The sequence below is a fragment of the Chlorocebus sabaeus genome, chromosome 23 (assembly GCF_047675955.1).
Source record: "Chlorocebus sabaeus isolate Y175 chromosome 23, mChlSab1.0.hap1, whole genome shotgun sequence".
In the NCBI taxonomy this organism is placed as follows: Eukaryota; Metazoa; Chordata; class Mammalia; order Primates; family Cercopithecidae; genus Chlorocebus; species Chlorocebus sabaeus.
This window is the reverse complement of record NC_132926.1, coordinates 31,117,822-31,143,519: the sequence shown is the minus strand read 5'-3', so window position 1 is coordinate 31,143,519 and position 25,698 is coordinate 31,117,822. Positions and strand designations below refer to the sequence as shown.

Genomic DNA, 25,698 nt, shown 5'->3' with positions numbered 1-25,698 from the left:
ATAATTTTAAGTAGATGTTTTCTTTAACCCAATGCATTATTATTTTTTTATTTTTATTTTTGAGACAGAGTCTCACTCTGTCACCCAGGCTGGAGTACAGTGGTGCAATCACCACTCACTGCAACCTCAATTTCTTGGGCTCCAGTGATTCACTAATTTTTTAAATTTTTGTAGAGATGTGGTCTCACTATGTTGCCCAGGTTGGTCTCAAACCCCTGGGCTCAAGGTATCCTCTCACTTTGGCCTCCCAAAGCGTTGGGATTATAGGCATGGGCCACTGTGCTCAGCGAATCCATTATATTAAAAATATATTTTAAATATTTCTATATGTAATTTTATTAAAATTATTGAGATATTTTATATTCTTTTATCAGACTAAGTCTTCAGAGAACACTGTGTGTTTTATATTCACAGCACAGATCAGTTTGTACTAGCCCCGCTCCCAGCACGTAATAGCCACACACCGCTACGGCCTGCCTGCTATATTGGCTCAGAGGTTAATGGCAAGGGCTCTGGAGACAGTATATGCGGAGACTAAAGACACTCTGTCTGGGATGCCGATTCAACCATGTTGATTTCTGATTAACTCCAGTTCCAGGAAAGCCTCTAAGATTGTCAGTTTATCTACTGTTCCTTGTGTAAGAGCATGTCCTTATCAAAAATATTCCCCTTAGGTGAAAACAACCTTAATATTATCACACTTTGGTTGGCCTGCACATCCCTTCAATGGGGAGATCACCCCTTCCCTATGCTATATAAACCCTGGGCTGGGAAGGGGTAAATAGCTCGGGGATCCACTATCTCACTTCACAGCCACCACCTAAGACTTCTGTGGCTTCTGTCTGTAAGTCCCTAATAAATGTTTCTTTCTGAGGAACTGGGTATGTCAGCTTCTTTCTTCAGCTTCTCAGCCTCCTCTGACTTTGGCGGGGGCCGGGGTAGGGTAGGTTTACAGAGACCTGCTCACAGCAGAATAGTATGTGTGGGTCAGAAGCCTGGTTGTGTGACTTACCAACTGCATAACCCTAAGCAAAGCTGCTTAATCTCTCTATGTATTAGTTTCCTCATTTGCAAAATGGGGATAATAATGTTGGCTACCTCATGAGGTTGCAGAGATTAATTAAGGCAGTACCTGGTATGGATAGGATATTGAGTGAATGCTGGCTGCTACTCTCTTTATGCTAAAGCTTGGCCCTTTGAGACCAACTTGTCTAACACCTTGTTCCATAAATGAGAAAACTGCAGCCCAGAGTTTGGAAGGCACTAGTTTCACAAGCAAAGACTACAGCCGCCCATCTCTCCTCTTGATGAACTCCCTGTCTTCTGGCTGGCCCTGAGATCAAATTTGCTAATTGTTTAGGAAACTGGCAGCTCCAGGGCCCCAGCTCAGTTCTGCAATTTCTTCTTGACTGCAAAACAAGGGCTACTGTTGGAAGTTGGCACTGAATTGACGCAGGCTGGGCCTCATTTCTGCTTCCACCTAGGCTCATCAGTTAGAGTAGCTGATCCCATCTTTGAGTCCAGAACCTGAAGTGTTTACTAAGCAATAATAAGGCTGGCTTTCATTGTTTTAACTTTTTACAATCCTTTGAGTTTATTAACTTGTGTTCTATCTTCCTTGAAGACACAGTGCATCAGCACTTTTTGTAAAACGTCCTTTTAAGTCATCTTCAGTCTCTGTTCACCTACCAAGTAGGTAAGTAGTGAGCTCCCTGTAGAGGTCTCTAACAAATAGGATGAAGAGGTTCCGAGTGCTCACTTGTCTGGGATGTGGAAGACGTGTTCTCAGAATGGAAGCAAAACTAGCTTATGATTCTTCTACAGCTTCTCTTTCTATCCCTCCCTTCCCATTTTGCCCAATGCAAATCATCTACTCTCCTCTGACAAGCCTACTCAGCATAATCCACACGTCTTGACTCTTCCTAGAAGATGAAATCAGACCAGTCTTGCGGGCTCTACATGGTTAGAACTTGCTGACTTGAAGCTCTCCTTATTCTGTATGCCAAATATTGTTTTATTTGACATTAATTTATTTGATAGATATGTATCAAGCAACTACTATGTATTAAGCTCTGTGCTGGTGCTGGTGCCTTTTTGGATCTTATAATTTAGTGCAGAAAACAGACAAACAAGACATGATGATAAAGTACAACAAAGGGTTGATGTAGAAAGTGTCACATACTCTAGGAACTATAGGAAGACAAGGGGACCACCACGAAACTCCTTTCTTAAGATGTGACATTAGTGGAGACATGAAAAATGGGTAGGATAGAACCAGCTGAAGGGAGAGAACCTCTGTTCTGAGCAGAGGGAACAGCAGAGATGAAACCTGGAAGTGAGGGAGAGTGGCAGACTGCAAGAACAGAAAAATGTCCAGTATAGCGGAGGCAGAGAGAATATGGAGAGTGTGGCAAAAGATGAAGAAGCAGATGGATTTTGAGGGTACTGTCTGAAGTGCTAAGGAATTTAGACTTTAACCTGAGGGCAGTCGGAAGCAGCCTGGTAGAGAACGATATATTTCAAAACATAGGGTCCTTTAGAACAAGTCAACCAAATGTATTTAAAAGGCTGCTGATGAAAATATTGGGAAGTATTGTTTTCATTCTCATTATTTTCATTGTCATGCTCTTTGTGCCAATGGTTAGACCTCCTTTAAAAGCTGACTGCAGCATAAAGGCCCTTCTTAATGCCAGGGCAGGCTCCCCCACCCTCCCCACCCCACTGTCCATGTCATCAGTTTTGTACGCCTGTTTTGTATGGCTCAGGCTATCCTTATACCCTTAGGAATGAAGAGCCACAGACACCGCCACTGAGAGACTGTCAAAGATCCTTGATAAATAGGTGGACAACTGAGATCAGAGAAGGAAAGTAACTTTATTACTTTCCGTAGCAATCCAGGGGTAGCATCTCAGGTATCTGGCTCCTTCTCGTCTCCCCCAAAGAAACAGACCACCGGGGCTGGGATTAAGGTGAGACAAGTGAGACACAGAAGGTGCAAAATGTAGAGAGATGCCCGCTGCCAGGTGCCAGCCTGTGCTTTTGTGACCCTAGGTACCTTCCCTTCCCTCACCCTGCTGGTCTCTGTGGGAAACACCTTTGAGGGCAGGGACTTTGGCTTCTAGACAACTCTTTAGCATCTCTCATGGTGTTAACATGTTGCTAGGTGCCTATTTTGAGGGTCACTAGATGCCAACTGATGCTAATGAACAATGGATTTCTGACAAACTGATGTGTACACAGTTGTTTATATTTTTGGGTAAATACAAACCTCAAAAGACAACAGAACAACATGGAGAGGGCCTGAGACTGAGTCTAGAGACCTGGATTCTGATTCCCTCCCTGCCATCAGTTGGTTATGGGAACTTGGGTAAATTGCTCCTCGTCTCTGGGATTCAGTGAAGTGAGGTGGTTAAATAAAACGTATTGAGCACTTACTGTGTGTCAGCCATTGTTCATATGCTCCCAGGCTTTAACTCAGCTAAAGACTTCCTGGCCTCTGAGGTTCCTTCCACTTCAACAGGCTGTGGTTCGAGGTGGGAAAACTTCACAGAGAATGCAAAACTTGAGAGACATCTTCCAAATTCCAATGGGGATGTTAATACCTTTCATCATAAAGGCATGGTTTCTCAAGGCATGGTTTCTCAAGGCATTTCTTGGTCAGAAGAAAGTTCTAGAAGGCACTTAATCCTAGGACTCACACTATCAAGGCTACAGCCAGGCCAACTGCCTCACAATAACCTTTAGAACATGTCTGAAGGCAGATTCTCAGCTTCTGCCCCTAGAGATTCTAATGCAATGACTCCAAAGTGGGGTCCAGGAATCTGTATTAAAGGCTTCCCAGTTGACTCTGTTGGTCAGATTTGAGACTGATTCCAAACACATTCCCCAGCTGTGGACAGGATCATACCTAGACAGCCCAGCCCTAGAACTGCCTGGCCTGATCATAAGTGTTCCACGGAGATTTTGTTTTTTAATGTAATGAATGATTAAGTCAGCAAATATTTTACATCTGTTGTGTGCTAGGTCCTGTGCCAGGCAGTGATTATGGGCCCTATCCTCAAAGGACTCCTGGTCTCGGTCTGTCACTTAGTTTAGAAACAAGTCATCTAGCCAGAGTCAGAAGGGCACTGGAGATCACAAATCGATCCCATCATTACACAGCTGAGGAAACTGAGGCCCAGAGAGGAACTGCCACATGTTAAAGACTACACAGGGAACAAATTTATTTTCTGCTTCTAAACCAGGTGGTTTAGCCACAGATAGGCCAAGAATACAAACAGACAAGCCTTGCTGGGTTTCCCACTCAGTTTATTACTATTAGACCATTCCCTTTTTCTCCACTCCCATTTCTGCGCATTTCCATGGTCTTCATAGAATCTAAGCCTAAAAATAAACAGTTTTCCTTGAGTTTTTGGGTCTTCATTTCTGAAGACTCTCATGTCACAGAACCTTTAATTACATAAATCTGTTATGCTTTTTTCTTGCTAACCTGTCTTTTGCTACAGGTATGTCAGCTGTGACCCTTATGATGGGGAGGGAAGGCACCCCACCTTCTCTGTCCCTATAGTCCCAGTGCCCTAACCAGACTGGGGTTTTCAAAATCCCAGGACACCCACTCTTTGTTTCTTAAGCACTAAACCTATATATAGTAAATGTTTCTGGAAGTTTAACTTCAGATCTTGCTGAAATTTTAAACCCTCAATTTCCAGAGGACCATCCCAAGGTGTTTTTAAAGCCTGGATAGGAATAAGGAATGCTTCCCAGAATGGAGACTTCCATCAGTTCTTGGGTGCTATTAGCCCCCTTGCCTTCGCTGTAACGGAGACCGCTGTGCCCGCCTCCATTCGCACTTTGGAGCCAAAAGAGGAAGGGACTGCCTCACACGTCCACAGGGACCTGACTTCCACCTCTCTGCCCAGATTTGCTTATGTCACTGTCGCCCCGGGCCGGGGAAGGGGGAGCTGAGGGCAAGTCGCGCCCGCCCCTGAAATCCCAGCCGCCTAGCGATTGGCTGCAAGGGCCCCAGCTTGGCCGCGGATTGGTCACACCGAGGGCTTGAAAGGTGGGTGGGAGCGCCGGACACCTCAGACGGACGGTGGCCAGGGATCAGGCAGCGACTCAGGCGACCCTGAGTGTGCCCCCAGCCCGCCATGGCCCGGCTACTGCAGGCGTCCTGCCTGCTCTCCCTACTCCTGGCCGGCTTCCTCCCGCAGAGCCGGGGACAAGATAAGTCGAAGGTGAGTGAGCCTCCGGGCGGGGGGCCAGGAGAACAAACCTAGCCCCTCGGTGTCCAGCGCTTAGTGCAATGCACCCCTTTTCCCAGGCTCCCCGCCAGATGGGCGATCCCCAGGTGCGAGGGACCCCCTGAACCCCTTTTGCCGCCGCGACCCCGCCCCCGACCGTCGTCGTCTCGTAGTTCCATCTGTTGGAGAGCCGAAACCTGGTGCTTCAGGCGGGCAGAATGACTAAGGGGGGAAGGTCTCTTTCCCCGAGCTCGCACTTTCTCCCCACTGCCACCTCGGGGATCGCCTTGCTACATCTATGTCACCTCCGTGCCTGAGCTGCTCCCCTTCAGTAGGACCTGAGAGGGAGGGCGTCACAGAAAAAATGCCTGGCGTCTGGGTGGGCTGTGCAAGTTCCAAGGGAGACAGACAATGAGAAAGGGGAGAGGCAGCTGGGTGAGCCTGGTCCTGAAGAACTGCTGTGGGGGGCTCTTCTAGTCCAAGAATGATACAGGCGGGTAGAAATGGCCACTTGGATTCAGGGCATTGGTAGAAGAGGCAGAGATCAGTGCTAGAAAGAGCTCTGGAGTGACAGTGCCGAACACTCAGGACCCTGAGTCCTTACCTGTTCCTGGACCCCCGTTTCTCCGTCTGCAGGGGAGAGTTTGGGGGTGGGAGTGCATGGGGCACAATGAAGCTGAGGGCCTCAGAGGGGATGCTTGGAGAAGCTGAAAAATCCACAAGCTGTTCTCTGCAATTTCCTCCTCTGGGGCAGCCTCACTACCCAGGACCCACTGTCATTAGCCTGAGGAAACCTGGTAGTTGGAGAAAGCTGGGGACTGCTAATTCAAAAGGAGAGGTAGAATTCTCTGGAGCCTCAGTCTATTTCCAGCAGGTGTGTGGCCCATACCTGGAGTGGGGATATTGAGGCCAAGAGTGGGATGAGCCAGCATGCTGATCTCCTTGGACAGTGTGTACCGGGGTGGGCTCTGTAGACCTCTCCTCTACCCACTGAGTGGGAGTGGGTGGGGAAGGAGGCAGAAGCCAGGTGGAGGGATAGACTCAAAGAGAGCAATTTCTGTCTCCAACCTCCCAACACGCATAACTCACATTTTTGCAAGCTCTGAGCTTGTGTTTCTAAAATCCTCTGGGCCTTCACTTTAATTAAGATCTTATGAGTCTAGGAGTCCGTTTCCAAAATTCTATCCACTTCTCAGGAAGCCCATTGCAAGCACAGGCTTCCTTCCATGTTACTCACCCTCTTTCTGTCCTCAGCCTAAATCCCATTAATCAGCCTCTCCTTGGAGTCAGTCTAAATGGATGTGAAGCCACTTTGTCCAAGCCCCCTCCTTTTTATCCATCCCTGTTCATAATCCCCAACTCAGAAGGCATTTTCCAGGTCAGGAATGGGGTCGATTTTCAACATTGATGTTGGGGGTGGGCCACAGACAGGCCAGCACCGTGGAGTGAGTCCCAACCTCTCAGACAGGGGAGGGTCAAAGAAGGTACGAATTGGGCCCTGCCTCAAGAAGGCTAGCGGGGAGAACCTGGACTCTCTGAATAACTCATCATAGCTGTGTCTTCTCTGCAGAACTCTGGGGAGGGATAAATGGACTCAGAGAGAATAGGATGGAGATGGTCTAGAAAAGTTTTAGGGTGAGGTGTAATCATATCACATACAACTAGTCAGGACTTGCTGGCTAATGAAATCCTGGACATGCCCATCTCTGCTCCCAAGTTCTTAGAGTTGAGATGTCTTAGCTCTGGGTTAGGACCCAACCACTCACCTCACCCCCAACCCCAGAGTAAAGGGATAGGGTTATGGGGCATGTGGAGAATGGAATGGATGAAAGGGGACTCAGCCCCAGAGAGGTGTTTGCCTCCTACCAATTCAAAGGAAGAGGCTAGGGAACAGGTGGGGTCCTCCTCTTCTTGCTGCATCCCCTCCCCAGTCCAACTTCAGGCTGCCCAGGCTCCTTGTCTCTACAAAAGGACTGCAGAAGCCGGAAAGAGTGACAACTGCTGACGTGCATGGGATCCTAGTAACTGCTGGTTTCTAGGTGACTAAACGTGGCAGAGAGAATCATGGAACCACAGGCTGACAGAGTTAAAGGGCCTTTAAGACAGCCCTGAATCTGACTCCATCTTACAATGGAGGAGCCGGAGCCCCAGGAAAGGGGGTCACATGGCATCAGAGACACAGCAAAGCCCAGCACTCAGGTCTCCAGCCTCCCAGACCACTTCTCACAGCATCATATTGATAGCAGTGGTAAGACAGGAGAGGAGAAAGACACAAGACCAGCAGCCCCAGCCAGCCAGAGTCCTGGCTGAGTCCCATCATCCAACTTTCAAGCCACCAGAACCCTCCTCTCTTGCCCAGCTATGGGAGGACTGAGGCACTGTCATGGCCTCTCCCTGTTATCTCCTTCAGCCACTGTTACAGATGCAGTGCTCTGGGATTCCATGTGCCCAGAGAAGGGAAGAGGACTCATAGAGGACTGAGTTGCAGTGATCAGTGGGGAGCACAGCTGTGGCTTCTCCACCTGTGGGCCACCTTCTGACCCCCACTATCCCTTGACATGGGATTTTGTTCCAAGAGATTCTATGCCTGTTTTGTTCTGGGCAGCAGCATGCTTATCTCCCTGGACATTATATGCCCAGACAGTGAAAGTGACTTGCTCAGAGCCACGCAGCCAGCAAAAAACAGAAGCGAATGAAATGGGGTTCTCCTTGCCACACCCCCAAACTGAAACTATGCCCAGAAGCTGGTCCTTCTGTTTACAAGCTCCCATTATTAGGACAACCTGTCATCTCTTTTTCTTCCATGTCTCGGAGTTCATTTTTGGATCATGGCAGAGTTAAAAAAGTGAACAGGCTATAGAGATGCCTGGCTTTCTGGCCACTAGACCTTTGTGGCAGTCTAGGCTGCATGTGTTGTGCCCCAGTCTGTCTGCATTTTAAGGTGGAAATGGCCCCAGCTGGAACGAGGAGCTCCAGGAGCAGGAGGAATGTTGATCTTAGGTCTTGGGCCTGCCTCCAGCACCCACCAAAAGTCACAGGGTGTGGAATATTAGACTCATGTAAAGCAGGAAGTTTGCACCAGTGCCAAGAAGAGAGCTTGCAGCTGCCAGGGAATGGCCTGGCGGAGGAAGCGCAGCCTCGCCCGGCTCAGCAGGCCTGCTTCATGACAGAGGCAGCTCTTCTGCACCCTGTGCAGGGGCCACGCCCTGCCAGCATGGATCACTCTCTTCACCTGGTCAGGCCCAGGTTCCTTGCCTCAACAGCAAGTTCTCTAGAACGGAGGGGAAGAGAGGGAGTGAATTTGCATCTCTAACTCCAGCCACCTGTCTCTGCCCTCTCCTGGTCTATAATGCTACTTTGCATTCTATTTGTTTATTGTCTGCCCACCTTTCAAAGGATATCAAGGCCACAAAGGACCTTAAAGACCACCTTATACAATGGTTTCAAGGTTTGTCCTTTCCCATCACGACCAGCCCACCTGCCAAATTGTGTCAATGATGCAATGACAGACATCCTTTCAAGGGTAGTCTCAGAGTTTTGTTGTCTGTGTCAGGGATGAGGTAGAGGCAGAGTAGGCTCATAAGCCACACCCTACTAGCCAGCAGTGAGCCCAGTCCCCCCTCTCCCACTGATCATGATCCTATCACGCCTTCATGGTTGACCTGGTTGAAGAGTTGGTTCAGTTCAAGGTTCTCATTTTATAAATGAGGAAACTCAGGTCCGAAGAAAAGGGCCAGTCCAAGACCACACAGGGAGTTAATGGCAGAGGGACGTGGAGCCCAGGTCTCCCAGCCCACAGTCCACTGTACTCTGTCCCTCCTTGTCCTGGAGGCTGACTGTGAGCAGCAGCTGGGGAGGGAGGAAGGCATAAGGGTCATCACCAGCCTGCTCAGTCCCAGAACATTAACACCTGCAGGTATTGTTGCTTTTCCCTACCTCGCCACAGCCCTTTCCCCCATGCCTGGCTCTCAGTCCTGCTTCCCTATTTGGTAACAACAGCCTCATCCTTCCTGTCCTCCAGATTGGGAGCCTCTGAATGACCATGTCCATACTGCCTCTTCCTCCTTTCTGTTCAGTACACTGGCCTAGTTCAGGCTCTCATCCTCAATGGCCTGGAGTATCCCAACAGCCACCCAACCAGTCTCCATCAGCCCGACCAGGAACCCAGCCATCAGCTTTAGGGCAGTCTCCCTAAATAACTTCAGTAAATATTCTGAAGTTGACATGTGATGTGGAAGTAATTAGTAAAATAAGTCATTCTCCAGGGTTCCATAGCACTCACTTATTAAGTGCCTATTAAGCACTTAAGCACTCACGTATTAAGCACTTAATAGTAAGCACCTAATAAGCACTTATTAAGTGCTTTCAAAATCATTATCTTACACAAGGAATTAGGAGACCTCAGTGCTAGTCCAGTTCCAATTCTCGGTGATGATTTTGAGAAAGTCACTCTCCCTGTTGGGATCTTTCATTCTTTTGAAAATGGAGATGTCCAAGTTCCCTTCCAGCTCTAACTGCTCCTTTTATGGCCTTTCTGTGTTCCAGATGGACTGCCATGGTGGCGTGAGCGGCACCATTTACGAGTACGGAGCCCTCACCATTGATGGGGAGGAGTACATCCCCTTCAAGCAGTACACTGGCAAATACGTCCTCTTTGTCAACGTGGCCAGCTACTGAGGCCTGACGGGCCAGTACATTGGTAAGAGCCCACCCTTCCTCCCTGCTTTGTTTGGGGCTGTATGGCATATTTCAATCACAGGATCTTTTCTGGTGCACAGGGGGAAGGGTGATGGCAATCATGAGAGTCTAAGCCCCTTTTCCCAGCTCCACCGTGTTCCGTGGTTTTGTGAAGATGATTATATAAGCCTGAGGTCTGATTGCCTCTGGACATGTTCTAGGAGATTCCCAGTTATCTGTCTTCATCTCTGGGCACCTCAACCATCCTAAAGGCAGAGGGATGGAGATTCGGTTTGTGATTAGAGCTCCCTTTGGCTGGAGCATGAGATGGTAACTGGAGCTCCATCTTGCTGAGAATGTCTCATTTTCCCTCAGCCCCATCTGCTTTAGTGCTTCTCTTGGCAGCTCTCTGGAACTCTGGCCTCTGGCAAATTGCCTCGAGGCCCCAGAGTGTATGCGTGGTGTAGTGGGATGAAGGGGCAGGCTACATTTCTAATGCCCATTCTAAAATAAACTTTGAAGATGATCTAGTTTAGCCTTCCCCTCTTTTCAATTTACAGATAGGAAACCAAGACTCAGAGTGAAACACAACTTAAGCAGAGTCACAAAGCTATTAGTGGCGGAATGAGGCATTTGGCCCAGGTTTCATGATCTCCTGATATGCTTACTCCTTTCTCCCCAGCTGGGGTAGAATACAGAGGCTAGGGGAACAGGCAACCAAAGGCAAGCGACAGCACCCAGGGGAAAACGCTCTGGGGCTGAGCAGTCTGCTGGCAGGGGGTCAGGGAGGCAAGGACAATTTGACCCTCCATGCTCTGCCTGGCAATCAGGCCAATTCCCGTAAGCGGAAGGATGGTGGTCGCATGGTCCAGTGGCTGAGTGCTCTGTCTGGGATGCTTCTCTCTGGCCTTGAAACAGAGCACAGTGCGTTTGGGCAAGAGATGGGCTGGGTGCTGCTGCAAAAGAGACCAGGGGACACTGAGGAAACTGGGGAGCTGGGCCAGGGCCTCATCTGTGTTCCTGATTTGCCAAAGATTATGGGAGGGTTGTAACCTCACCCCAAAGGTCTCTGCCTTGTATCCAGGGATGGATAGTTCTTGCTCCAGGAAACTCAATCCTGAGGGCCCTGAATGAGTGCTCCAACTGGCCCAGGTGGAGGGCCTTGGCAATGGGCAGGTGACTGACAGCTGATTTGAGGAAGGGTATTCTTCTTTTCCCCCAAACCTCCAATCCATCCCGATTAGAGTCAAGAGGATAGGACCTGAGTCCCAGCATTGCTGTGAACTCACTGGTGATCTTGGGCAAGTTCCTCCCTTTCTCAGGCCTCAGTAGTTCCAGAGGCACAGCAGGTGAGCTGGGGGAGTGGTGTGGATGAGACAGGGCTCCTTGCCAGGACACTCCCATGTCTGCTCTTTCTCTTTGGCCCAGAACTGAATGCACTACAAGAAGAGCTTGCACCATTTGGTCTGGTCCTTCTCGGCTTTCCCTGCAACCAATTTGGAAAACAGGAACCAGGCGAGAACTCAGAGATCCTTCCCAGCCTCAAGTGAGTGCTCACTCAGCATCCTAAGAAAGCACCTCTCACATGGCCCATGTGTCTTGTATCAACCCCAATTCATGGTGAACATTTATCAGCCACCAAGAACCACTCTCCTCTTCTAGGATCCCCAGTGAAATGAGGGAATGGAAGGGAAGGGACAAAAGAGGGAAAAGGACAGACATGACTAGTTGTGATGTGCATCTGCGGGGAGCATTGAGGTGGGGGGATACTGAAAAGGGACCAGGCTGGAAAGGAAGACCGCGGACTCACATTATGCCTACACCCACTGCACATTCACTGGCTCCTGCTTCCCACTGCGGAATAAATCCAGACCCCCAACACCCCCTCCCCTGTTCTGTCCCTTCCTCTCATTTCTGAGCCCTGTGCCCACCTCCTTGGAACCCACCTAAGAACATTCCTCAACAGGTATGTCCGACCAGGTGGAGGCTTTGTCCCTAATTTCCAGCTCTTTGAGAAAGGGGATGTGAATGGAGAGAAAGAGCAGAAATTCTACACTTTCCTAAAGGTGAGTGAGCTCCCACCTGTGTTGGCTGGGACTGCAGCCCCTCTTGGCTCCAGTCCACACCATGAAGGCCATGCCACCTCCCCTGCTCCTGGGCTCTTAGGGAATTTCTTGGTATCTATTGTTCCAGCTAGAGGGCTCTGCAGACCCTGACTATTGGCCCATTTTACAGGAAAGGCCCAGAAGGAGGACCCAGAGTGAACATACTAAGGGTTTCACAATCTTCTAGAGCCACAGCTGGCACTGGCAGTCAGTCTTCTAACTCCCAAACTGGGGCTCTTTTCTCAGGGCCAGGCTGTTCTCCCACCCCAGGAAGGTCTAGGAAGGAAGAGGGTCGGGTGGCCTCAAGCAAGGTTGACACTCCTCTCATCCCTGCTCTAGAACTCCTGTCCTCCCACCTCGGAGCTCCTGGGTACATCTGACCGCCTCTTCTGGGAACCCATGAAGGTCCACGACATCCGCTGGAACTTTGAGAAGTTCCTGGTGGGGCCAGATGGTATACCTGTCATGCGCTGGCACCACCGGACCACGATCAGCAATGTCAAGATGGACATCCTGTCCTACATGAGGCGGCAGGCAGCCCTGGGGGTCAAGAGGAAGTAACTGAAGGCTGTCTCATCCCATGTCCACCATGTAGGGGAGGGACTTTGTTCAGGAAGGAATCCGTGTCTCCAACCACACCATCTACCCACCACAGACCCCTTTCCTATCACTCAAGGCCCCAGCCTGGCACAAATGGATGCATACAGTACTGTGTCTGTACTGCCAGGCATGTGAGTGTGGGTGCATGTGGGTGTTTATACACAGGCCTACAAGTGTGCGTGACTGTGTGTGTGTATGGGTGTACAGCCACATGTCTACCTATGTGTCTTTCTGGGAATGTGTACCATCTGTGTGCCTGCAGCTGTGTAATGCTGGAGAATAACAATGCTTTCTCTCCAGGTCTCCATTCCAATGATGATAGTTCACTTACACCTAAACCCAAAGGAAAACCCAGCTCGAGGTCCAATTGTTCTGCTCTAATCGATACCTCAACCTTGGGGCCAGCATCTCCCACTGCCTCCAAATATTAGTAACTACCACTGACGTCCCCAGAAGTTTCTGGGTCTACCACACTGCCCAATCCCCAACTCCTCCTTCCTGAAGGGCCCTCCCAAGGCTACATCCCCAGCCCACAGTTCTCCCTGATAGAGATCCACCTCCCTGAGATCAGCCAAGGCAGATGTGAGAGCAAGGGCCACGTACCCCATGTCAGGGGTGGCGTCTTCATGAGGGAGGGGCCCAAAGCCCTTGTGGGCGGACCTCCCCTGAGCCTGTCTGAGGGGCCAGCTCTTAGTGCATTCAGGCTAAGACCCCTGGGCAGGGATGCCACCCCTGCTGCTTCAGAGGATGTGCCCTCTCCCCTCACTGGTCCATTGGCATGAGACTCACCCCCTGTCTGCCCAGTAAAAGCTTTTCTGCAGCAGCTGAGCCTACTGTGTGTGGTGCGTCTTCAATGGTGGCTGCCCCCGCCTGGGTGGGGAGTGAGGAGGAGAAGGTGGGCCAGGGTAAAGTGGGGAGGATGAGAAAAGAACAAATACAACAACAAAAACTTTTTACAGTGGGTGCAAAGGTAACTGTGGTTTTCGCCATATGGCAAAATCCAAGGCTACCTCCCCACCCCACAATTCTCCGAGATCAGCCAAGGCAGAGTGCAAGGGCCACATAGCCCTGTCAGGGGTGGCATCTTCATGAGGGAGGCCCCCTCCGCCACAAAAAAGGGGCAAAAATCACAATTACTTTTGCAACAACCTAACAGCTGGGTGCAGTGGCGCACTCCTATAGCCCCAGCTACTTGGGAGGCTGATGTGGGATTTTGAGGCTATAGTGCGCCGTGACTGAGTCTGTGAATGGCCACTGCACTCCAACCTGGGCAACATAGTGAGACTGTCTCTTAAAAAAAAAAGAGAGAGAAATTAGAGAATGCTTTGCTTTGGGTCTCTGCTTTTGGCTCCTACCTTGGCCCACTCTGCTTCTGTCACTCAGCATTGGGAATTTATAAAACCAGTTCTGATCTACTCTCATTCCCTCCCACAGTTCTTCAAGTCAGTTAAGATGAGGTGTTCTGTTTGACAGATGAGGAAACTGAGGCTCACAGAAGGGCCGCGCCTTGCCCCAGGTCTCCTGATGAGTGAGGGGCAGGACTGGAATTTAAACCCAAGTCCCCTGATTCCTGGCCTAGGCTCCTTCGACTGCCCCTGGTTGCCCTACCCTCACGGAGGCCCTGATATGTCACCATTACTCAAGAGAAAGGAAGAAAGGGAAAGGAAGAAAAGGGGAACACAAGGAGGGACCCAGGAAAGCAGGGGGTTGATAGGGGAACATTAGTGCATAAATGAACATGAGTCAGAATGTTGATCTTCAACTTGGATTTATGTCCATGATTCGTGCAAACAGCTATCCAGGGATGGACAGCCACCCTAATCTGGGCTTCTGGCACCACAGGCCTCCAGCTGCAGGGTCCAGGGTCTGAACCTCAGGGCCTGGCAGCTTCAGGCTGGGGCCCCTCATCGGACCTGGCTGGCATGACCTTCTCCCATCTGCAATGGCTTCAGCAAGGCTACTGTGAGTGGAGGTGGAGAAGGCCCCAGAGCCAGAACATCCATCATTCTCTTCTGTTCCGGAAACAAACCCACACTTCCCACAGCTCCTCACAGAGGGGTAGGGGTGTGCGTGGGGCAGGTCCTGCTAGAGCTTGAAGCAAAAATGAAACACACACACAAATTGGTCATGGTATCAGAGGGCCTGAAACCATTTCCAGGAGATTTTGAAGGAAGGGGATCTTCACTGCACCCCACTCTTAGGATTGCTGCTCCTGGAGGCTTCTGCAACAGATGGCAGGTCAAAGCCGGACGAGGCCTCTCTCCACTCAGCAGCAGGGAAGTGAGTTTTTCCCAGTCACTCCCATCAGAGTACAAATGAAAGCCTTCTGGGTGGAGCCTCCCCAGTCTTGTAAACAGCTCGGTTCAGGGACTGGTGTACAAGCTGGCCACCCATCTCAGCCTCTCATCCAGCTGAGGCTCTGGCCACACCGTGCAAGTGGCTTCTAGTTTTTCGGCAATCTGAGGTCAGCTGGCTCTGCAAGATGAAGGTGGAGCCAAATGACACAATCTGGTCTCACTGAGGCCCCTCACGGTCATTTTTTGGAGACTCTAAATAAACAAAAATTTTGAGGACTTCATGATTATGTGGTAGAGTGAGTTTCAAAGTCTCTTATGGAATGCAATACGGGAACAGTGAAAATAACAGCTAGGGTTACTGGGTGCTACCAAGCGCCAGGGCTAAGTACCTTAGGTACGCTGGTCATGTAATCTTCCCCCAGCCCTATGAAGAAGGCAGGTTATTACCCCATTGTAGAAGAGGGAACTGGGACACTAAGAGGTTTTGAATGACTTGCTCATAGCTCCAGGTCCAGGAAGTAGTGGGGCTAGGATTTGAACCCAATCTGGCTCCAGACCCCGGAAGTGGAGCAGTTCTGGGGAGGGAGCCCCTCCTCTTAAACCAACCTCTACCACTCATCAAAGCAGCCTCTAAGGGGTTCCACTGAACTCGTAGGGCTCTTCAGGGAAAAACAGAAAATGACCGAGCAGTCCAATCCTTTCTTCCAAACACCAAATCCTCCAAATCACAACCCCTCCAAGGTATCCATCCCATGGCCTTTACTCACACACCTTCTGCAAAGGGACACTCGCTACCTCCCAGAGCTGGCTCCATTTCTGCACAACTGTGTCCCTTAGAAAGTTCCTCTTCATGCTGCGATGGACCTGACCTCCCTGTCATTCCCACCCACTAGTTATAATCGTGTTCCCAGAAGTCCCACAGGCGAGGCAGTGCCTTGTGTCCCATGAGAGCTCTGCAGGGAGCAATGGCAGTTGCTAAGGTCCCAGTCTTTTGACGAGTGGACACAACTCCAGGCCCTTCAGCCTTTCATGGTGGACACCATGGTCAGGGGAGCTTTTCAAACAGAAATATGGTCATACCACTCTGCTTTAAAAATGTCCAGTGACTACACATTATGCTGAGGATAAGACCCAGGCCTCCCACCAGGCTCTGCAGGCCTGCACGGTCAGGGCCTGGCTACATCCCGAACCCTGCATTGCCCCTCTCTTTCCCCACCTTGTTCTTGGCTCCAGCCACACTGGTCTTCCCTCTGATCCTCAAATCGGCTTCCCTACTTCCCCTCCTCCCACCAAGGCCTCTGCATTTGTCATGTTCTCTGCAAAAGCATGACACTCCTACCTCTCCACCTAACTAGTGCCACTCATTCTGAGAGTCTCAACTCAAATGCTGCCGCCTATGGGAAGCTCTCCTAAGCCCCCAGTCTAGGTCGGCTTCCTCTGCTATTTTCTCCCACAGAAACCTGCTCTTCTTCCTTTAGGGCACTCGAGTGCAGCCTGTCTGTGTGGTGTCTGTTTAGCCATTTCTGCCTCCCTCATTAGACATTATGCTGTATAAGGGCAAGGACCGTATCTGCTTCTGTTCTCTTGGCATCCATAGCACCTAGCACAATGCCTGGCATTTAGATAATGCACTAGAATGAATGGTTTCAGCTCCCCTCACTCTGTGGCTGCCATCGCTCTCCATTCAACACTGTTTTGAAAAGCTGGGCCTCTCCTCCACCAAGATTAGAAAGTAACAATATCACCCCAGACTTAGGCAATGCTGGCAGATGAGACGTTATCTCCCCCAGGGAGGACCAAGACTCAGGACTAGGGGCTCACCTGGTTCTGTAGGCCTGGCTGTGGGAGAGTCCATCATTTGGGAGCTCTGATTTGGATTTCGAACCCCTCCACAGGGTAGACGCCAGGTGTATTCCGGCTGCGACAAAACTGGTGCTTAATAATCAATAACCACACCCGAAAATTACAATAGCACCTACTGTGCCAGGACAATCCTAAATCTATATTAGTCAAGTATAAGTGAATCTTTATAACAACCCAGGCTGACACTCCCATTTCACAGGTAAGGAATCTGAGGCTCAGAGGGGATAACTTGCTGAAGGTCATCCAGCAAGGAGAATGGCTAAGCTTGGATTTGAATCCAGGTCTTTCTAAATCCAGAGCCAACCTCTTAAGCACTGTACTATACTCTGGTGTTTAAAGATGTGTACCAAGAATGTTCATATGGGAGAAGCTGAAAAGGAGGCCAGCCAGGAGGTTTCTGTAATGGTCCAGGGGAGAGCTGGGATACCTAAGGTGGGGCTGTGGCAGAGGACTGGGGAAAAGTAATAGCAGATCTTTGGAGGAAGAATGGTAAGAAGGGAAAAGAGGCCAGGTGTAGTGGTGCACGCCTGTAATCCTAGCACTTTGGGAGGCCGAGGCAGGTGGATCACCTGACGTCAGGAGTTCGAGACCAGCCTGGCCAACATGGAGAAACCCCGTCTCTACCAAAAATACAAAAAATTAGCCAGGCGTGGTGGTGCATGCCTGTAATCCCAGCTACTCGGGAGGCTAAGGCAGGAGAATAGCTTGAACCTGGGAGGCAGAAGTTGCAATGAGCTGAGATCACATCACTGCACTCCAGCATGGGCAAAGAAGAGTGAAACTCCATCTCGAAAAAAAAAAAAAAGAAAAGAAAAAGGGAAAAGAAAATAAAAAAAGAGACAGAGGAGGAAAGGAGGGGAGGGGAAGGGAGGGGAGGGAAGGGGAGGGGACAGGAGGAGACAGGAGGGGACAGGAGGGGAGAGGAGGGGAGATGAGGGGAAGGAGGGGAGTGGAGAGAAAAGGGAAGGAAAGAGAGAGAAACATGGTGAGGCTCTGGAACCTGGTTACATGCGGAAGTTATAAGAAAAAGCAAACCCAAACTCTGATGCCCCCGGCCTGGGGCCTGGAGGGAGTCCTCCTTCCTACCCTGCACTGTTACTCAGCCTTCTCTGTCCTACACCAGTGACCCTGAACAGCTGTGGGGCAGCCTGCGGGATTGTGGCCAGATCCCTGCCCCTGGGTAGCAGGCCAGAGCCAGGCCCTGGACACCCACCTGCCACCATGGTGCTGTTTAGTTCAGAAGGATGCAGCTTCTGACCCCCTCACTTAACCTTCCTCTCTGGAAGGTGTCTGGGGCAGCCTCTGTGTGTGCCCTGGAGCGAGGGAGGGACACAGACTCACCAGATGGAAGAGGCGGGAGTTGGGGAGTGGGGGCGGGTGCTCCATGGCCATGGGGGGAGGTGGGTAGCGGATCTGGGACCAGTCCTCAAAGCCATGGTGTGGCACCATGGCTGGCATGGGCGGGTAGGCGTAGGGGTAGGCCCCGCACAGATGTTCCGGGTGGGGCTCCACGTGGTAGCGCTCTCCCGAGGCCTGCAAGAAAGGCTCATGTCTGGCTTTGGCCTGCAACAAGCTGTACGGGACACCCCCCTTCATCACCGTCTCTCTAATTAGAACGTTAGCTCTCTGAAGGCCGGCAGGCGAGGTACCAAAGGCTGGTACGTGGTCATGAAAGGCTGCTACCTGGGTACAGAAATCTGGACACATGGGTATAGAAGGCTGGATATATGAGCATGGAAGGCTGCATGGGCATGGAAGGCTGGGTACATATGCATGGAAGGTTGTGACATGGGCACAGAAGGCTGGTACATGGGCACGGAAGGCTGGTACATGGGCACGGAAGGCTGGTACATGGGCGCAGAAGGCTGGTACATGGGCAGGGAAGGCTGGTACACAGACACAGATGTCTGGGTACATGGGCATGGAAGGCTGGGCACATGGGCATGGGAGGCTGGGCACATGGGCACGGAAGGCTCATACATGGAAGGCTTGTACATGGACACAGAAGGCTGGGCATGGGCACAAAAGGCTGGTACATGGCACGGAGGGCTGGTACATGGGCACAGAAAATTGGATACATGGGCATGGAAGGCTCATACATGGGCACAGAAGGTGGGTACATGGACACGGAAGGCTCATACACGGCCACAGAAGGCTAGTCACATGGGCACGGAAGGGTGCTACCTGGACACAGAATGTCAACAGTGATGACAGCTAACGCATCATAAGCACTATCTCTGTACCAATACCGCTCTAAGGCTCTTCCTGTATTACTCATCAGTTAGTTAGCAGAGAATGTCCCCACGCCCGAGCACACACTGTGCGTCCATCAGGTTAGTTCCCTGAGGAAGGTGAGATGATGTCAGTGCTGCCACCTCCCTCAGGCCTCCTCACCTTTGCTTTCCTCTTCTGCTGTCTGTTGGCTTCTCTTGCCTTCTCCTCATCTTTGAATGCTTTTAGCTGAGAGAAGGGAGAGAGAAAAGACTGTCGGCAAGGTGGTTTCTGGCCAGGCCTGGATCCAGGGCCTAACCAGTGGAGAGCACTGCCCGGCTGATGCTTCCTGCTGGGCCACCATGCATGGGCCAGGCCTGGGAAAGGGCCCTGAGGGCCGAGCGCAGCCCAGGCTGTTGCTGCAGGCCACCTGCTCGTCATAGTGGTCTGTGCACAGGTCAAGAGGGTTCGCGTGAACCTCGCTGCTTCTGTGCTAACATCTTTTAGTTCCATTCTGGGAGAGTAAAGCCCTAGAACTGACTGTGGAACGTCAGAGGTACAGGTATCTTAGAGTAAACCCCGTCATTGTACAAGGCAAGAGTTAGAGAGGGGAAGGGCCTTGCCGAGGTCAAATATGATTGCAGAGCTGGAGAGACGCAGTGAGTGTCCCGACATCCAGCCTCACCAGGGCCCTCCAATCCATACCCCCTCTCCCAATGAGGACAGGCCAGTCGCCCTTCCTGGGTCCAGTCACTCTCACCTGGGCGTTCGACAGGGTGACCTGGGCCTGCAGCTTCTCCACTTGCTTCTTCAGCTCTTCCTTCTCCTCATTCATGCGCTCACGATCACTGCGCTCTCTCTGGAAGTCCTCCTCGAAGATCTTCACCTGGTGTGGAGGGAGGATGAAGAGAGGGAGTGGGATGGTCCTGAGTGGAGATTTCTCCTCAGGCCCAGACTCCCATGCGTCCTACTGGGGTCACAGATGGCAGAGCTGGGGGTCGCCATGGAGAGTGGGACAGGTGCACCTCCAGCCCCCACCTTAACTTCAAACAGAGTAGTTCTGTGTCCCTCTATTTTACATTCTGGGCCCCAAGGTAGGACTTTATTTGAACAAAGGATATACGGCTTTAAAAGCAAGGTTGAAAGCCATCAACCAGTACAATCCTTTCACTCTGCTGAGAACCACAGGGGCACTGACCACAGAACCAGAGTTTGGTGGAGACCGGAGTTTGGGTCTGCTGGCTCTGAGGGTAGAGACCCTACAAACTCTGCTCGGGCTCCGGGGTGCCCCGGCAGAGGTAGGTTGGGTGGGGCCTGCCTCTGTCTCTTAGCCTGTAGTTTCACATGCTTAGTGCAGATCAGCTGAGACACTGGCTAGGTTCAAGGCGGTTTAGGAGGATCAAAAGCGTAGGATTAAATAGCACGGAGACAATGGGAGAGCCACAACCTTTTCATTTCCTTTCACCCCAATCCTTCTGTGTCCCTCAGGGCTAGTAAGTCTTTAATACCATTCTAGTACCTGCCAATCTCCTTTAAATAAAGGGGAAAAGAACTCCAGTTCAGAGTCTTCATCTGGCAAGAGTATCTGGCTAGAGTTTAATAACATTGTTTTTATTGTGTTTATCGCTTACAGTTACTTTCTACTTGTGACAAATAATAAATGTGTTTTTCCATTTACAGTAGTGATATACAGCTCCCTTTTAAATTCATTGATTTAGAATGTATTTTTTAAATACTAGGTAAATGATAGCATGTGTGGGGCACAGAGATGGCTAAATCATAAAGGTGGTAGAGGAATGACAAGCTAGGGCTATGGTGCTGGAAAGGATAAACCTAGAGCCAGACGGGGGCCCTGGCCAATGGCCAGAAAGTGGATTACTAATTACAAGTTCCACGCGATTCCAAGCCGTCTGGGCCCTCAGGAAAGCTCCAGCTCCCACTGAGCACCTCCCACCTGATTTCCTCCCGGAAGCCTCACCTGCTGTTTCAGCAACTCATTCTGCGTGACCAGCTCCTGTTTCCTTAGGAGGGCCCCTGCTCCTTCTGGGCTACCAAATGCTGTTGGTGGAGAGGATGGTGGGGTTTGGATGCTCAGTGCTTCCTCCAGGGCCTGGAATCAGGGAAAGAAAAGACAGGACCATCAGCAGGAACCCCTGGAAATCAGGGCCCTTTGGAGGGGTCATCCTCAGGGACCTCCTTCCTAATAATAATGATACTAATAATAGCCACCACCATTAATGGCACTGTGCAGAAGATCCAATGAAATACGTGTAGAATGCTAATCAATAGGGTAGCACTGGATCTTCTGCACAGTGCCATGAAGAAAAGTCTATGATCATCATCCTCATTTTACAGATGTGAAAACCGAGGCTTAGAGACCTGAAGGGACTTGTCCAAGGTCACACAGTTAGTAAGCAGCAGAGCACAGACTCAAGCTCCGCACATGCTCTTACCCAGCAGGCTAAACTGGTTGTCATGTAGAAGGGGAAATCGCCCCTTCCCTGAACAGGTGTGGCTCAATTCTTAGCATCCAGACCTAGAAGGAAGATTAAGTCCTCCGGGGGAAGCTTGAGTCTCCCCAACAGCTGGCCTGCCCTGAGATTCTTCAGCTTCAGCAACCCATTCCCATCCAAACCACCCCTTCCATCCCCAACACTTCTGTATGTAGAGAAGACTGGATTTAATTTCTACTTAGTTAATATTTTCCCTTTCTAACCCTGAAAGTGGGCTGAAATATCACCAGATAACATTTTGAAAATAAAAAAAAGTACTCTTAATCTATCAGGTTCACAAAATACTTTTCTTTATATAAACAGTGTGCTCACATCTCCTTAAAGGTTTCAGTTAACCGTGTTTCCCCTTTAACTCTGTTAACATGTTACTCAGAACTCTGGAACATGTCTCAAGACTGGTCACCCTGGACTTCAGCCCCAGGACAGCAGGGCTGCCCCACGCATGCCTTAGCATCGCCCATGGGCCTCCCTGGACCAACTTGGACTCAGGCTTCCACTTGGTCTCCTCAGCTCCCCTAGACATGCAAAGAAACTGCAGGACCGAGATTAAATTCAGGATGCTCCGAGGGGAAGTTATGGCTCCACTTTATCTTCCTACTCCACCCCACTTTTTAGATGAAAAGACTGAGGTCCAGGGACAGGGAGATGCCTGAGGTCATGAGCAAAGAAGGCCACATGCCCTGCATTACTTATCCACATGGTGTCTGTCCCCAGCTCTGCCAAGAAAACTTCCAAGGTCATCTTTATGATCAGCAGCACAGACAATTCTCTGCCTCTATTTAGAGCCCCAAGTCCCCCAGCTCAGGACAGATCGCTTTTCTTTCTCTGGAAACAGGTCAAGGGCCCCAGACTTGGCATAATCAGTGTTTACAAAACACCAAAACCAAAAAGAAAGGGTCTCCCCAGCAGGCCTAGGAATGCTCAACTCATGCCAGAGTCCACTGTGACCAGGGTCAGGAGGCAGAGGGAAAGAAAAACAATTAGCACGAAAGGAAAAGCTGAGCCATGAACTTAACTCCTCCAGGCCCTCAGAAAACGTTTCCTTTCAAAGCTCCCTCCTGTCAGCTTGCATCTTTGAAACCCTGCTGGAAGGTAGGCAGAGTCAGAGCCATTCCCACCAGTGCTCAGATGGCAAAACTGAACTGGAGAGGCTGGAGAGGCTAAGCTGGGACTAGACCACTCCGCTTGGCTCAGACCACGCGGTTTCTGGTTCTCCCAGCCTCCACCCTGGGGGCCCCGTCTCCCTGGATCCCACTGCACAAGGGCGGGCCCCTCAGCCCGTGCTCCTCCACTCCCTTCAGTGTTTGCTGAACACGTGCTCGATGGCAGGAGCTGTGCAAGGCACCCAGGGTGTACACCTTGGTGAAGGTGTGCACCTCCCACCGCCAGATGGGAAGACAGAATTAAATAAGTGATGATGAGCCATGAGACGGAGTGTCAGAGAAGTTGCTGGGACCTCAGGAGCACAGACCAGGGCAACCTGAATGAGGTTCAGGGAAGGCTTTGCTGAGCAAGTGAAGGTAAAGCGAACCCTGACAAGCAGGGTGGGCAGGTGAGGCATAAGAGGAAGAGTGTACCTCCAGAGGGATGGGTGACACAGGCTCATCCAAGGGCTGAGTCACTCTGAGTGTGGGAGGCAATGGCAGAGCAGGCGGGAAACAGGATGCCAGTTCACTGACTGGGGGTTACCCTTCCTGAGCTGAATGGTTGGGGGTGCCAGTGATGGGGTAGGCATTGCAGCTGGACTCAAGGGAGCCCTGCCCAGCCAAGGGACCCGGGCCAAGACACCCACCTTGTTGAGCCGCTGGATCTCCTTTTCCTGGTACTCACGCTGCCGGGTGAGCGGGCTCAGCTGATCCTGCAGGTACTTGACCTTTTGGCGCAGCTCCTTGGCCTCTGCTGTCAGCTGCTCCTTGTCGGTCTGCAGGGAACACAGGATTGGTAAGCTGGCTAGGGATGGCCTCTCCAGGAGGCCTCGGACTCCGTCCTGCCTGGCCCAGCTCCTACCTTCTCCCCTGGCCATCACTCCACAATGCTCACATGCAAGGCACCTGGGGTCGGTGCAGTAATGTCCATCTGGTCCTGCCCTCAATTATTGTGTGTCAATTTAAAATAATAATTTTAAAAAAGAAAAAGCAGCAGCTCAGTCGAGTAGAAGACCCTGGATTCTGACACCAGTTCATCCACTAAGCAGTTGAGACCCCCGGCACTGCCACAGCCCTCTCTTGTCTAAACTTACCTACCTGTCACAGGTACGGGGTTCCTAACGTGAGTCACACAGAGGCTCAGGAGGGCTGTGAGCCCCAAAACTGAAAGCAGAATTTTGTCTGTGTGTAATCTGCTAGAAAGAAAAGCCATAGTTCTGATCATATTCACATGGGGGTCTTCCGTGATCCACAGAAAGCGATAAACTACTGATAATCTCTAACAGACACTTCAGCTCGTATAGCCTTGGAGCCTAGAGGGGAGATGACACGCCCAGAGAGCACTGTGGCGTAAGGCAGAGCGTGCTCCTCCAGAAAGAAACGAAGTACTGAGGGGCTAAAAGAAAGATCACCACAGCTGAGGGAAGGCTTCCAGGAGGCGGTTCCATACCCTCTATGGAACCAGCAGGGCTTCGCCACAGCCAGCCAAGACTGGGATGGCCTTTAGACAGCATCAAGTCCCAGCCCTGTAATACGATGGAAAACAAATGTCCAGAGAGGGGAAGTGACAAACCCAAGGCCACATAGTGAGCTGGGGCTAGAGCCCAGGTTTCCTATTCCCTTGCACTCTCCCCTTCCATGTCAAAGGAGGTGTTTAAACGAGGGGATGGCAGCACAGTGCAGTGGAAAAACAAGGCACATCCCAAAACAAACTATATATTCCTATGTGTACATATATGCGAGAAAGGTCTAGAAACAGATGCACCAAAACGGTAACAGTGGTTCCCTCTGGGGAGGGCCTGGGATCGTGGCAGGGGGAGGTAGTCCAGGGAAACTTTCACTTTGTAGTGTGTGGACATTTCCTAACTGTGTATTCACAGCATGTGATTAGGAGACCAGTCGCAGGGGTTAGTTTTCACCCAGCCCTGTGTGACCTTTAGTCAGTGTGGACTGCAGAGGGCAGCCTTCGTCAGAACTCCGTGGGAATCGTTCTGGACTCCCCGTCAAGAGGCTCCCAGATGGGCATGGCCTTTACCAAAATGCGTACTTATCCACAGGGCCACACCTTGCCATGAAATGCCCTACCTTCCTTGCAGCTGATAGGGAAGAGCCCTCAGATTCCAGGGATTTCTCTCACCTATCACTGTTAACAAGGGAGAGAGGCCAAAGATCCAGGACGTCTGGCTGTGAGTCACCAGATGTGATTGTGCACTCATAAGGAAAGACAGAAGTGTTCTCCCTACCACACCTCCAAGGTAAGGGGGTGTCACAGACGCAGGCTGACTGCTCAAATAAGGCCCCTGGTGTCCCATGCTGATGGGAGGAACTCTGAAAGGCAATCCATGTTGAAAACGTCCATTTTGAAGCTAGGCAAAAGACCATGTCCAGTTCCCGTGAAGGGGAAAACATGGTGACATAAATAAAATCTCCCGAGAGTCTGGCAGTCAAGTGGCCTTTCCTCTTTAAGCTGCTCCAAGGTCCTGATGGGCCTTGGCTGGTCTCAGTCATACATATGACTGGGCAGATACTGCTACTTCAGGGGACCTGTTGTTTCCCCCCAAGAAAGAATCTGGTCCCACTTATGCCCACTCGCTGATCTCTGTAACTTCTTCTTCGTCGTACTTTTTTTCTGAGACAGGGTCTCATTCTGTTGCCCAGGCTAGAGTGCAGTGACGCAATCTCAGTTCACTGCAACCTCCACCTTCCGGGTTCAAGCGATTCGCGTGCCTCAGTCTCCCGAGTAGCTGGGACTATAGACATGTGCCACCACGCCCAGTTAATTTTTGTATTTTTATTAGAGGCGGGGTTTCACCATGTTGGCCAGGCTGGTCTCGAGCTCCTGACCTCAAGTGATCTGCCCACCTTGGCCTCCCAAAATGCTGGGATTACAGGCATGAGCCACCATGCCCGGCCATACATTTTTCTTTTAAAGAAACAGGGTTTCACTCTGTTGTCCAGTCTGGAGTGCAGCGGCACGATCGCAGCTCACTGCAGCTTCCAACTCCTGGGCTCAAGCAATCCTACCTTAGCCTGAGTAGCGAGGT

At 50.8% G+C, this 25,698-nt stretch overlaps 2 protein-coding genes across 8 annotated transcripts in view; one reads left to right on the top strand and one right to left on the bottom strand.

Annotated features, from left to right (window-relative positions):
• Positions 1 to 5,078: 5,078 nt before the first annotated feature.
• Positions 5,079 to 13,453, top strand: GPX3 (glutathione peroxidase 3). Its single transcript, XM_008015030.3, has 5 exons — positions 5,079 to 5,237; positions 9,789 to 9,942; positions 11,349 to 11,466; positions 11,887 to 11,986; positions 12,365 to 13,453. The coding sequence occupies exons 1-5, from the start codon at positions 5,151 to 5,153 to the stop codon at positions 12,584 to 12,586; spliced, it is 681 nt and encodes a 226-aa protein (XP_008013221.3). The 5' UTR covers positions 5,079 to 5,150; the 3' UTR covers positions 12,587 to 13,453.
• Positions 13,454 to 14,376: 923 nt separating this feature from the next.
• TNIP1 (TNFAIP3 interacting protein 1) overlaps positions 14,377 to 25,698 on the bottom strand; it is a 57,275-nt gene continuing 45,953 nt past the window's right edge. For 3 of the 7 annotated variants that reach the window (XM_008015032.3, XM_008015038.3, XM_008015031.3), the window contains 7 exons: positions 23,302 to 23,430; positions 20,975 to 21,106; positions 19,757 to 19,882; positions 19,180 to 19,245; positions 18,127 to 18,318; positions 16,744 to 16,840; positions 14,377 to 15,174 (listed from right to left, as the gene is read on the bottom strand). In XM_008015032.3, coding sequence (XP_008013223.3) covers positions 15,140 to 15,174; positions 16,744 to 16,840; positions 18,127 to 18,318; positions 19,180 to 19,245; positions 19,757 to 19,882; positions 20,975 to 21,106; positions 23,302 to 23,430 — 777 coding nt within the window. In that variant the 3' untranslated portion in view covers positions 14,377 to 15,139. Of the gene's footprint in view, positions 15,175 to 16,743; positions 16,858 to 18,126; positions 18,319 to 19,179; positions 19,246 to 19,756; positions 19,883 to 20,974; positions 21,107 to 23,301; positions 23,431 to 25,698 lie in introns of all 7 variants that reach the window. The other 4 variants (XM_008015035.3, XM_008015033.3, XM_038005839.2 and 1 more) reach the window with 2 other exon arrangements.